This window comes from Epinephelus moara, chromosome 14 (assembly GCF_006386435.1).
Source record: "Epinephelus moara isolate mb chromosome 14, YSFRI_EMoa_1.0, whole genome shotgun sequence".
NCBI classification, from domain to species: domain Eukaryota; kingdom Metazoa; phylum Chordata; class Actinopteri; order Perciformes; family Serranidae; genus Epinephelus; species Epinephelus moara.
In genome coordinates, this window is record NC_065519.1 from 19722346 (window position 1) to 19737179 (window position 14834).

At 40.4% G+C, this 14834-nt stretch overlaps 1 protein-coding gene across 1 annotated transcript in view; it reads right to left on the minus strand.

Moving 5' to 3' along the window:
* The window catches only part of mboat2a (membrane bound O-acyltransferase domain containing 2a), a 67160-nt gene that overhangs the window by 31239 nt on the left and 21087 nt on the right, over positions 1-14834 (minus strand). Inside the window, exon 2 of the mRNA XM_050061681.1 lies at positions 3301-3446. Coding sequence (XP_049917638.1) covers positions 3301-3446 — 146 coding nt within the window. The remainder of the gene's footprint in view (positions 1-3300; positions 3447-14834) is intronic.

A 14834-nucleotide genomic window follows, 5' to 3' on the forward strand; every position in this document is an offset into this window, starting at 1 on the left:
TCCTACCAGTGGGACGTGCTCGAAACACCTCTAACGGGAGGCGCCCAGGAAGCATCCTGATCAGATTGCCAAACCACCTCAACTGACCCCTTTCGACGCGAAGGATCAGCCACTCTACTCCAAGCTCCCTCCGGATGTCGGAGCTCCTTACCCCATCTTTAAGGCTGGGCCCAGCCACCCCACGGAGGAACCTGATTTCGGCACCTTGTATCCATGATCTCATTCTTTCGGTCACTACCCAGGGCTCATGGTCATGGGTCATGGTCACAAAAAATTATCTAAAGCTCAATTCTGAGGCTGCTCTATGAATACTTTTCTCATAGCTAATAAATATGGCGACTTCTGATTAATCCATATACATTCCAGGCTTAAAATAACAACTTCCAATGAGGCCAAACCCACTTTGAATTTAAACCCCACCCCCTTCTGGCATAAACTTCGATTATGGTACAGCCAGACATCCAGATACAGTCAGTGTGGTTTAATATGACAGGTACAGAATCAGTATGTACCAATAAATCAAAATTTGATAACGCTAACAGACATCAGTTCATGCTTTGGTTAAGAAATATGAGTCACTTCTGTGCGACACCGTGATGCCGTGCTTTAACTAGAAGGTAGTCTTTGCATCATCTCTCCCAGCCACAACAAACAACATGATCCAACCACAGCTCAGTGTCAGCTGCATCAAGTACACGACCTGTCTGTTAGCGAGGGGATGAGATAAAACCCTATCACCTGTTACTCCATGACCAGGTAACATTTCACCTGGTTAGCATCTTTCCACTAGCTGGATGTCTGGCTAATGTTTCGTAGGTTTGCCGTCCTGTACAAACACACACACACACACACACACATGCAGCAGCACTTAGAGAGGCACTCTGCCAGAGGTACAGTGGGTTGTCTATTACAGGGCAATAGCTTTATAATTGGATATCCGTTACTGCCCGATCGACCCATTTGCTTTGGCGAGGATGAAGAGAATGAGGATGGGGTGAGGGAGAATGAGGAGGGGAAGGGCGGCGAGGGGAGCGGCATAAACCAGAGGGGAGGAGGAGGAGGATGGCAGACAAGTTGCAAACAAGGAAAAGGGTGTAGGACAGTGACAGGAGAACAAATGCAGAATAATAAACTGCAAACTCAGGGAAGTGACTGATACTGTAGGAGCGGAACAATGACTGAAACACTTTTCACACATCAAAACTATTACTCCAAACAACTCTCACCAGTGACATAACTATTAATGGATTAATCTGGAAAGCAACTGGCAGATTAGTCAACAGTGAAAATAATCATTAATATTCCCCTCATGTTGTGCTGTGTATATATATATATATATATATATATATATATATATATATATGTATATTCTATTCTATCCCCCAAATTACCAACAAATCATAGATAAAAGTGTGTGAATAATGTCAGTGAGTCATTTCAGACTAATTGATTACTGGCTTATAAATAATTGACACTGAAATTTTAAGTAGTCTATTAAGCACTTAATGAAATTCACATTAAATGGTACAATAAGCCAAACTGTTAAGTCATGATTCTCCTTCATTATCTTGTTTCATTATCCTGTTTAAATGTGATATTATGAACGCAATATGCCTGGAAATGTATCTTTTATTTGACAAATTTGTATGTTCATTTCCTTATAATTCACATTTTCTGCTCAGGTAACATTTAATTATTACACAATGTGCAGTCAGTTTTCTATCCAAATCAAATCAACAGGAGCTCTCACTAGAAGTCAGTCCTTCCAACAGATAAAGGACATGATACACCAAGTTGACAATCGGCCGTCGGTCAATGTTTGTCACCCTAGTTTTTGCGGTTTATCCCACACTGCTGGTATTAGTCGGCTCTTGTCTGTGCATGGGTGCTGAAGTATGAATCGGTGTCTGAGCCAGTGGAGTCGTTAGTGAGTAAAATCATTCAACTCAGTGCATGAGAAGTGAAACAGAAGTGAGGAAAGCAAACAACTAAAGTAGAGAAGGCATGAGATCAAAATAAACTTGTTATATTAGGTATGTTCACTTTTATTAGCCATTGAGCTCTTTAACAGAAATCGTTCGTACTTGTTTGAGTCGCTGTTCCCTCGCACACGGTAAATATGCTTTGTTCTTCCAAAATCAGGATGTGTTGGTAATGTGCAAACTGGCTAACTAATGTCTTGAATCTATACTGTTGGTCTACTGTTTTCCTTTTTTAATGACAAATACAAACTAACGCCACCTACTGGTATGGAGAGTTTATTACTCTGACGCGGGCGCAGAACGTATGTGCTAGTTGGCTGTTGGCTGTAGCCTTCGTGGTGTGTTCATGTGCAACTTTTATGCCAAAATAAAGGCAATGTGAGCAAAGCAACAAACAAGTTCTTTGACGTCTGTTTGGTGTGTTCACACATTGAGCATGTTAGCATGTTGCCAAAACTAGCAAGCAGGGGGAAACATCGGGGCAACAGCCGATTCAGGAAGACCAAACTGAGTGCAAATATGGTATTAACTATTCAGTCTCTTCAAATTTTGCCTTCCTGTTCATGATCATATATCAGCGATCTTTATGCAGTGCAGTCACAAAATCTGTTGTTTGCTATGAGGTTGTGACACTCTCTTTTGTCAAACAGAAGGACCTACATGTATGAAAATCAATTTCAATTAATCTGCCCTTTTCTTGATTAATGAACTGTTTTGTGAAATAAAAAGTGAAAAGTGCCCATTACAATTTCCCAGAGCCCGAGGCTATGTATAGAAAATGCTATTTTTTATCTGACAAACACTTCAAACCCCCCAAATACTCAGTTTACCATCATAGACAGTATCACAGAGAAGAGCTTCAAACCCTCACATATGAGAAGATGGGACGAACAACATGTTTGGCATAGCTGCTTCATTAACTCCCTAAAAGTTTATCAAATAATTTATGATTAACTTTCAGTCAGCTAACTCATTAATCGACATTCACACTCTAAGAAATGCAGGAAGCAGAAGAGGGCACTTCATTACACTTCATTATATAACATTTCCTTTCATTACATAACATGACATGACATTTCAAATACCAATAACTGAACCATGAGATTAGCAACATCCTTTCAAACAACCCAGCAGCATAGTAATGTTTTTACAATAGCATGGAATTGGTACACGGCCACAGTCCACTGTCCAAATGATCCAACTACAATAATACTGTAGGAAGAAACTCTGAGAAAGGAAGGAAGGAAGGAAGGAGCTAAGTATGAAAGGACAGTGATGACAAGAAAAGAACTGCGGGATAAACAGAGGAGTGACTCACCAGCCAAAGCAGAAGAGAGCCAAGTAGAAGCCCAGCAGAGTGGCCACCACATGTCTGATAAAAGGACTGGTCTTACTGGGGTGGAGGTAGATCCGAAACCACACGGCCATCAGCAGGGCGAACAACTGGCATGCCACAAAGTTAACCTGCACGGAGAGACACAAGAACAGTGTTACGGATGTAGGACATCAGGATGAGTCTGAAAAGACTGATAGCTGGACCTGGGCCTATGCCAAGTCTGGGATTAGAGCGATATTATGGCAGATGAATTAAAACTAAGAAATACAGTAATGTATTTGGAGAGAGGGAACCACGAATTGTAGAAATACAGATGATATTAGCAGAACAGATGTCAGTTGCATGTTTCCTGAATCACTAGAGATGCACCATTTGGATTTTCTTTCTTTTTAAGAACTATAATTTACAGCATACACAAACATATTTGGTACTCTTCAAAGCCACTGCAAACTTGGCTTCAAATAGTAAAAAATGTATATATAATATTAAAGATGAATGTCTCATTAATCCACCAAAATCAGTGTGAAAGTAAATGTCCATAGCTATTTAATTGTGGGAGCGTGATCACATCCCATTTGATTGACAGCTTCCTTTCAGCTCAAGTAACGTTACCTTTTTATTTTACTTTCAGTCACTAGAGTTTAAACATTTTGCTGCCACACAATAAACTGGCATATCTATCAGATGGACCCGACTTCGTAAGAAAGCTAACTCGACTTACCAGCAAACTAGGTTGGACCAATCAACTCTGTGTTTTTATTTACTATACCACACTGAGTATGGCGCTAATAGTTTTGGCATTTACCATTCATTGAAACAGTTAGCATTAGCTTTTTTTTACGTGAAATTTCTGCAAAACTACCCCAGCAGTCTGCTAGTAATCTTGACTGGTTACCTAACTAGCAGACTCACCTAACTAGTAGACCACCCAAATTTGTTTTGTTTTTTTTGGTTACACCTCCCAGACTAGAAGCTAAGTGTAGCATCTTCCAACCACTTACATAAAAGGATTAGCTTTGCTACACTACACACTTTAAGTGGTGTACCCCAGTCTGCTAGTTAGCTTTAACAGTAGCTTTCAAACCACATGTAGCATGCATGGGAATGAAATACAACTTTTGAGAATGGGTTGCAGCAGCTCTGGCAATAGTCAGTTACTTTCTGTGCTGTTGTCTGCGACATGAACTATCGTGCACCGCATGGATGTAAATTTGATCGGCTCAGGGTTGGCTATATCTGAGACTGACCGGCCAAGCAGCATTCATGGCCCATCAAAAATCAGGCAATTCCTGTCATCAGCTGATTGATCCGTGCATCTCTAATTATCACTGAGAATTACTTGAAATGACCACCACTTTAAAACTGTTGCATGAAAGGGGTTGAATATTGAATCCAAGGAGAAAGTAAGGCATACAGGTTGTTATCCAGAGGGATACAGGTTCTAATTGCACATAAAAGCTTAATCGGGAATACAAGTTCTGTGTAGAGGACCATACACTGAGCTCATCTACAGCATGAAAAAACACTATCAGACACTACTCAGGTCATTTTCTAAGTGCCGTTAATTTCATCATTGCTGTCCCACAATGATAACACGCCATGACAAATACTGACATGCATATTTGTGATAAATACATGGACTATACTGAGCGTATTTTCCCCAAATTAATAAATAATACTTAGGCATGTAACGATATGTCGAATTTCGCGGTGTTGCGATAAAATCTCTCTCTCTCTCTCTCTCTCTCTCTCTCTCTCTCTCTGTATAGAGTCTGTGTAGACTACTCTATCCTCATAATTTGATGTCATTCAGATGACTTTCTAGTAATAGTACTACACTACTTTTGTTCAGAGTAGGTTAAAAAATACTGAATGATTCCATTTTCATATTCTGTCACTATAGTTTTAATTGACATGACTTTGTTATGGCACTTTAATGTCTGCCTGCCTAGCAGTAATAGGGGGGAAATGAAAGCACATGTTCAACTGTGTGTTGATTTGTTTATGATACGCTTCCAAGGTAAAAATAACATGCTGTACAGTGTACATGCACTATTTTTGAATAAAATAGCTATTTTTAACAATAAGTTTTCTCTTTTTTTCCCCTTGTATAAATATCGTGATATATATCGTATCGTGGACTCTTTATCGTGATAATATCGTATCGTGAGTTTCTGGTATCGTTACATCCCTAATAATACTACAAGGTACTCTGTGGCTGTTTGTGTTGTGAGATGATATTAAGATATTAACATTGTACTGTCAGATGGACAAGAGGAGAGAGCAGTGTGATGGCAACATATCCTTCAAATGTCAGTAATTTTCCTTTAAACCTTTGTTATGTTGAAGTTTGTTTTATCATTTAGTCATGTAAGAACTCGTGAATTTAATGTATAGCATTATGCATTATGCCATTACCGCACAAATCACGACTACTAGCATAATTCACACAATACATTCAGATAGCACTACTAAATAGCAAACTCACTTTATGGTGGACTTTATAATGAGTAGTGGGTGATTACAGACGCAGCCTTGGTACATGGGCTATAATATGCAACAACGCTACTGCATAGATACCAACCCTTTCTATTAGTACACGTTTTATCGTGTTATATTTGTATATAGATGATTTTGTTGAGAAAATACACTCTGTCCGACTGGTCCTAGCAAAGCTACGTTTGAGACCTTTTTTCATCTCCTAATGTCTCCACATGGCAGAGCAAAGAGGCTTTATTCCAGACAGCAGTGAGATTGACTGGATCCATTGAGGGGACAACAATGGAAACCTCTCTGTTTGATTACTAACACTTTATCTCCACTCACCCTGAGCCACACAGAGTAAGACAGAAAAGAGGGGCATATATATTAAGTCCTTTTGATCTGACTGGAGCGTGTTATCTAAGGCTCTCTGATTAAACCAGCATCATGACCACAGTGAGCCTACCTTTCTATAGACAGTCTTGTTCAATTATCAGTCACTGTTACTATTACTGTACCTATTACTGTAGGTAACACACAGTGTTGTATTTGTGTATATGTCTGCATATGTTCTTCCAGCCCATAAACAGTGATGACTCAGGGATGATGTTGGATATGTCTTGCTATTAAGGATCTACAGTATGTTTCCCCGTGGGGTTGGGCTATTCATCACTCTCATCATCACAGTACACACACTCATACACATAAGCACAAAGTAAAAGCTTCCACATTGATTCTACTACTCTCTATGTCAGCCCCTCTGTCTTCAATCTCCCTCTACAAATGAAGCCAACACAGGAGAGCCAAAAACTGCACTTCCTCGAACGGCCACTTGCAACAGTGGGTCAGTCCTCGCAGACACCCATGTTAAAATGCTAAATTTTACAGCAGAAATAAGCATGTTTACAGAAGGAACACACCAATTTATCGGCCGCATATTGGTATCGGCTAAAAAGCAGGACTCGAAAAATAACTCATCGTACTGGGGACAATAATAAATGTGTCTGGAACAAACCAAGATCTTACTGGGACACTGTTGAGACGAAAGCAGGCAGTAAACTCACCATCAAAGTGTCAGAGGGTGCAACATATTGTCTTTCTGATAATGCTACATAGTGAACAACAAATCCGTGTTGAAATCGGCAGGAGGGCGCGCTAATTAGCGTTAGCTGTTACGGCTGAAACGAACAGCTAACGGAGGTTGCACTGAGTTACATTATGAGGTGTTCAAGCTCTCTTCAGTAAAAATGAGAATTGGGCCAATGTAAACTATCATGTTCTCATGATGTGTTCAAATGCAGTCTTGTAAAATGTAGTTTTTGGCGAGGAATTTGAATAAAACCGGTTGTTTTAAGAAGAAATTTGCAATATGGAAGCAATAAATAGCAATATAAATTATAAAATTAAAAATAAAATAAATGAAATATAAAAAATAAATAAAAATAAGTAATTGAATAATAATCTAAAACAATATGATAATATAAAACAAATAATAATATAAAATAATATACAGCAATTTAAACAGATGTTAGAGAAGAAATTCTATAGTAAAAAACTTTTGAATTAGTAATTTAAAAAGTTTTTCATGCAAAAGAAGGTTACATAAAGGGTTGTTTCATAAATGAAGGACTGAAGCACTTCATAACAGTGCAGTTGTGTTTTTATAATGAAGACTTTTTTTTGTTTCCCTAGAATAAGAGGGGGAATGAGTAACAACAAAAAATAAACAACACACACACACACAAACAAGAAAAACACATCGGTATCTGTATCGGCCATCAGTCAAATTGTTGTTTTAAATATCAGTATATGTATCGGCCCAGAATTTCACAATCGGTGCATCCCTAGTTTACAGCCTATAACTAATTTGCCCTGTTCATGACGACATTTTATTACCGCATAATTAAGAACTTGGCCACTTTGAGTGACAGGCTGACTGCGAGCCATCACCACAGCCTCCAGTCTTCTCATCCAAATCTGGTCAATTCTATGTCCATTATTTTTATGCAGTCTATGCATAACACACAAAGCTAATACGTGTGATCACCACGGAAGCACTGTTTTTCCACTGCAATGACATCACCTCACATTTGTGGTCACACACAGTGAGTAACTGTGCATCTTCCTAAAACCCTGACTAAATTACAGAGTATTTCGTGGCTGATTTCTAACAAAGGAGAAGCAGGAAATACAAACAGCAGACACATGACTAAGTGATAAAAACATTACACTAAACGCTGCAAAAGGTGAAATGTACAACGCTCCATAAAGAACCCCTTGTGTTTGTTTGATGTCACGTTCAGCGATGCATGTCCGAAGGCACAATGGCTCGCTCATGTATATAGGTCATGTTAACAGATCCGTCTGGCCAGTAAGCAGTGAAAGGCTAGACACCACGAGCACCATCCATTATCTATGGATCCTGCATGATTAATGAGAGAAAGAGAGAGGAAGGGATATAGCCTTAAGTCTCCACGACTAACAGATGTAGCGAGAAATCATCTGCGGCATTAGCCTGAGCGTATCATATCAGATGGCATTTGGCAGCAAATATTGGGGGTTTTGCATACATGAATACACAGACACACACACACAAAGCACAGGAGCCTCAATTACAGGAGCCAAACTCTTTTGTTCTGGTATTGTCGTGGCTGGTATTGTTTAAGAGAGGAACCCAGTTGGGACTAAAATGAGAATAATTAACAAACAATCCGGCGTAAAACAAAAGGCTGTGAGCAGGTCCTGATGCGACTGTCAGGACTAAACCAACAGCACACTGAAAGCAAACAAAGTCTAAGAAATCACAGCCTATTGTTTGTCGTCAAGGTGTGTCATATTGCTCGGTATCTGAAAGCAAACTTTCCGTCATCTAGTTGGCTGTTATGGATCAAAAACAAACAACCCACCTATGTGCCAATAAATGTGTTTATTCAGACTGGCAGCTATTTCCATCGTTCAACCATGAATAATACAGCAAGCAGGCCTAGTTTGAAATTTCCTCCCCCTCATGTGAAAAACTGAGTTGTGCTGATTCACTTTGGGCAATCTCTAGTGTAACAAATCTGGCAAAATCAGACCCAGGTTCGACTGCAAATCACCCCCTCCTCCTTTAAATCTGAGGTGCTAAAAATAAAATACGATGCCCTGGTAATGACAACGTGTCACATCAAATAGACCTCCTCTGGCTACCCCTTGTCATGCGAGCCTCTTTCTCCAACAGCATTTACCCAAATCCACATCTTTGGATGTCATTTCATGCTTTGATTACTCCAAGCTGCTCTCTCAGAGAAGAGGACACTGCTAGTTGGTTGAATGAAAGGCTCACTCGCCAGCCCGTGCGCCTGCACACAGGAAGACCGACTGGCTCATTTGCAAACCAGCAAACACCCCGCGCTCATTACAGCCACTGATTTATCAATGTGAGCTGCGGAGGCAAAAAATAGCTGGTAATGTCAAATAGTTAGATGATTACAGCATGAATCAAGCTCTCCTGTGCATATTCATGTGCAGCTGAGACATCAACAAACCAAAGACAAACATATCTTTCATAGTATGATGTCTGAGGAATGAGAAACAGAGGAGCACTGGAGCTGGACAAAATAAAACTTGTGTTTTTGCAATAGCCGGAGAGTAACAGAGTGTAAAATCAGCCCCTCCCTGGTTATCAACACATTGCTTTGTAAGGAAGGAATTTCATGTGGGAGACTGGAAGGGCGTGACAGAGGAACTGTATTGTTCGAGGCAACAGCAAAGTTGAGCTGTGGGTGAATACTTGAAAGTTGACCATGTGGCAAAAGCTCTGACCAAGCAATTTATCAACTGTGAATTAACAGTTCTCAAGCTTTGCACTGAATATGAAGCATGAGAATGTAGTAGTTGACTTTTTTTTTTTACAGTTACAAAATTAACTTTTTGTCCACCGGCTATATTTTACCAGCCACTCAATACATTACCACTGTCTAATTGGCTGGTGAGTGATGCAAACCTACCAGCAACTTGCATATTTTAGCAGCGTTTGCCTCGTGGATGGTGCTAATTTTGTACCCTGGTTGCAACACTTTGATTTTGCAGCATAAATAATGTAGAATATAATGAAATAGTACCTGGAACTACATAAGGGCAGGTGGTTTCATGAAACCCTGAAGAGCACCCATCAACAGCTGATGTGGTAAAAATAATTATGACATGGAAACGACGGTGAAAACAGCAACTGAAGTCAATATGGACGGGGCAAACAACACACGTACTCAACATTACTTTAAAATGCTACCTCCCAAACATAAACTGCTTAATATTCAAGTAGCCAATCTGTGCTTGTTGTCAAGATTAGAACATAGACTGTATAGATAAGGGCATAGCTACCGTGACAACACCCATTGGTTTGTGGAATGCCGTTTTAAACCCTAAAGTTTGGCATTTCAGCCATCGCCATCTTGGTTTTTTGAAGCCAGAAGTGACCATATTTGAGTGAAAGGTTGGATCTGTAGAGGAGCGAGGGATGGATTTGATGCATAGGCAGTGGTGACGCCTCGCAGGCAGTCTGTCTCTCAAGCAACCCTTAAATATGCATAACTCTGGGCCTTAAAATGTAAACACCACCTGTGCAAATGTCATGAATGTTCAAATTAGCCATAGAGACCAAAACCATTATTAGTGCCAGGCCGTAAACATGTTTATTTTTGTTGTAAAGTTTAGCATTCTAACATGGGGGTCTGTGGCTTTTGGCTCTGTTTTGGATCCAGCCTCAAGTGGCCATTCGAGGAACTGCAGTTTCTTTTTTCAGCCTTGGAGGTTGCTACTTGGATTAGATAATCATGCTTTTAAAACTGCCATCTTTAGTGGTGGCGAGATGCGTGAAAACCGTTCTGTCAGACTGTGAAAAGGCCCGCTGTTGTCTCTTAATGCAGGCTTGTAATTGGACTTCTTGGTTTATCCACTCACTGACACACTTTCAGACTGAAAACTCAGATGATTAATAAACTTGGAAATAACTGTGGTGGGCAGCTTTCTGGAATAGAGAAAAACACCAGAATTTGAAAATACAGCCCTCTTCTCTGTCCGAAGCCCCTCCCATCAGACAAGCATGGGCATATGTATGTTTCATACAGAAACCTGTACGAGTACTAGTCATTCATTTCAATCATCATGATTGTGATCCAGTGAACCATGTTGTTTTCTTTGCAAACGTGAGGGCCTGTAAAGCCATGAGAAGACATACTGTCATTCAAGGCTACAGCTAACTACATAAACATGAACTTGAACAACCCGCACATGTGGGCCTTTAGTTACGGTCAACAGAAGGCCAAACTATTAGCAACATTTTCTCTCCATCTCTGAAACACTTCACCAATATCAACACGGGTTATACTGAGTTCATTGCCACACTCTCTTTTTGATAACTCCGTCTTCCTTTATGGGGTTGCTTTGCAGTGTAGGCAATAGCAACTTTTTTCTGCAGGATATTCCACCACTGAATCAGGCTTTCACCATCTGAAGGGACGTGCATGTGCATCTGCATTTGTAAAACCGCCAACAGGAATGCCCTCTCTGGAATGACCTCTAATTGGCCAAAGTCTCCCATCATGGGCTAGAGCAGGGATCGGCAACCTTTTCTATCAAAAGAGCCATTTTTGACCCAAAGGAAAAAAAAGAGACAAAATCTATCTGTGGCTGCAAAATATATGTGAGCCTTATAATGAAGGTAACACAGCCTATTAAGTCTAAATTAGCCCATAAGCACAACTAATAGGTCTAAATGAGCATTCATTATAATGTTTTACCACAGGGCGGCTATTTATGATTATTTCGTACTTAAACTTTGCAGCGTTGGCTATGACAGACGACAGCAGATCTGTCCACACACTATTAAATTCTATTGCGGTTCGGCTAAATGTAAAGCAAAAAGGTGCCAGGCTGTAGACATGTGACGCACATTTTAGTTGACGAAATATTTTTGAAAAAAATTAATTGGTGTATAGGCTACAAATGTTTAAAATCTAAATGTTAAAAAAATAACTAAATAAAAAAGCCACAAGGAGCCACTGAAAAGGGGTTAAAGAGCTTTTAAAAGCCTGAAAACAAAGTCAAGAAGAGGCGAGGAAGTCTAGTTTTCCCATAGAACAATTGAATTACAATATGCTGAAAAGTTATTATGGGATTTTTGCCCAATGACCCCCAAAAAACGTGTTATTTGTTTTAGATCCCTAAAAACACATGATCTCAGTATGTGTGTGACTGTGAACATACTTATAGCCACAGGTAAGCACTCATGCATGCGCACACACACTGTGTATGTAACATGGCATGAAGAGTGAATAACATACTTGCTGACAGGCCATTTTCATTATAATACATAAGGTTTAAAACTTCCATTCCCATAGTGTTCGTGCTTTATCAATATCACTGTACACATGCTGACCAAAGTCAAACCTTGCTGTATCTCTCACCAGCCTGTGCTGTGTGTCAGAGTCACTTCAGCTCAGCAGAACATTGGAGAGATAATTACTTTCAAAGTAGATGACAGCAATTCAAATTAAGGCCCATCCTCGGCTACCGAGATGTCAAAGTGTTCACAGCAACGCGTGCCAAAGTAACACTTCATCTGTGTTTTTTGAATGGATTTAAATTCACCAGATCCACGAAATGCTGCGGTATACTGTAGTAGACTGACATTGGATATTAATGCCAGCAGTTGAGAAATCAACTGTCAAAGAAAACACAACTGTTTCTTTCGCCTGAGCAGCAATTATATAATGAGACCACATGCTTGTTGACTTGCTACATTTCACTCACAGATGTGATTTTACACTGTGAGCTGACACCACAGCATCCTGGCTGTGATTTCATCTTACATCATGAATGCCTTCCACGTAAATGCAAAGGATTTTGGGATGTGTAGCGACCGTCGTTGCCTTATGAGTGCATGTACGTTACAGGAAAATTGTGATAAAAAAAAAAAAATCAGGATCTGAAAGTCTAATAGAACATCATACTTGATATACACAGGCTTTGTTAAAAGACAAGGCTAAATGTGTTTTCCCCCGAACTGTTGCCAGTGTTAGTAGTTTACTGAATAAACATTTTGCAACAGACAAGCTCCTGTGCCAGGGTGCGTTGTTTCTTCATTCATAATACATGGATCTCCTCTTCCATTATTGATTCACTCTGAAGTCAACTTTACCCTGGGGTACGGTGCTCTTTTTGTTTCAGAATGTAAGGCAGAATATCTGTGCTGCAGAACACTTCGTACGAGATTCAAAGAGGAAAAAACAAAAGCCGCTATTTTGGATAAATGCACTGCAGCAAACCCACTAGAATATGTCACTGGGAAAAAAATAAAAAACTATACAGACGGGGGAAAAGGCTTAACTGGGAGAAGGGTGGGTGGACCAAAAACAATGAATGAATTAAAGGTGTGACAGAAGTTCAAACCATAAAACGCCGCAATTACTAGCTTGTAAACAAAAGTTGGCCAGTCGAGATTTGGAACCTTGCCACCCCTTACTTCTAAACAAACTTCTTCAAAGTTTGCTTGGCAGAGGACAGAGACCATTACTGCTTCCTTTTTCTCTTTTCACCTGTGTTAACAAACCGTACTGGTGCAATATTTACTCAAACAGGCTCAGTGAGGACACGCCCTTAGAGCTCTGTCCTCCCTTCCTCTTCAGCATCACCACTCTATCTCAGCACCAGACGATAGCGGTCTCAGCGGATCAATCACATATCGTTATAGTGTGTATGGATCAGAGAGAGAGACACAGGAAGGGAGACAGACAACATGCAAATGTTTTTGATGGGTGGCGGGCGCCAGTGAGCGATTACCGCTTAAGGGCAATAAGCTGTCAGGCAGTTCCTCCAGGCAGCTGTGGCACAGGGGGGGGCTCAGCTCAGCTCAGCTTTAAGAGGCTACATTATAGACTGACACACAGACTGGCAGAGGGAAAGGAGCTGAAGGAGGGAGGGAGGGGGTCATTGTGGATGCAGCGGAAGACAGAGATAAGCCGGCTTCCTGAAGCTCATTGTCAAGCGAAATACTGCGAGCACGTCTCTCTTGTTTGTGTTCGTGTGCCGGGGAGCAACATGAAGACCCTCAAGGCTGTAGCACTGCGTCTGCTCATGTCATTCTCACACCACTTTCCCATTTATCATCAACTTTCTGTCTCTCTTCTTAACTTCCACCTCTCCTCCTATATCTCCTATTCCTCAAAAGAAGTTTAAAGGGCACTTTATAAATAACTTTTTCTCTCCGTCTGTCCCCGCTCATGTTAAAATCTAACTTATCAGCTGAAGATGTCACACTCCAGAGCAGCTGCAGCCGGGCTGTGAGAAAGGAAGGAGTGATGGTGCAGGAGGGAACAGATGGATTCATGACAAGTCATGTTTCCTCTGAGCATAGCTTTTCCTCTCTCCTCTTCTATAAAAACAAGACCAAGACTCTGCAGCCAGGCTCTGTAAGGCCGTACAGTATGAAGGCACAGATCTGCCACGAATTAAATGCTAACGTCAAAATGATAAGTAACGATACTGCTTGCAACGAAGATAGTAACACGCTGTTGTTTAGCAGGTTTAACGTTTAACATGTTCATCATCTTAAAGTATTAGCATGCCAACAGTTGCTTATTAACATACTGACATTTGCAAATTAGCACTAAACACACAACGTAAAGCTGAGCCTGAGGGCATGTCATGAGTTTTTAGTGTTGCACAAATTAAAATTTTGGCCTGACTGTCATGAAATAAAAATTTACTTGGAATATCTATAGCAAATTTCACTGCAATCAATCTAATCGTTACGATATTTCATTCAAAACCAAAAGTGTCAACCTTTGAAGTCAGGGGTTACCAAAGTCTAGGTGACAGAATAAAAGTGAAACCTTTGACTTGCTGGTGGCACTACGTAAAAGGTGTCAATAATACGATCTATGGGGCAGAACTGGCCCACTGGAGTGAAACATTGATGCGCTTGTGAAGGCTACGAGGTACCAGGACTAGGAATGCACCAATCCGATATCTGGATCGAATATCGGCCATGATAT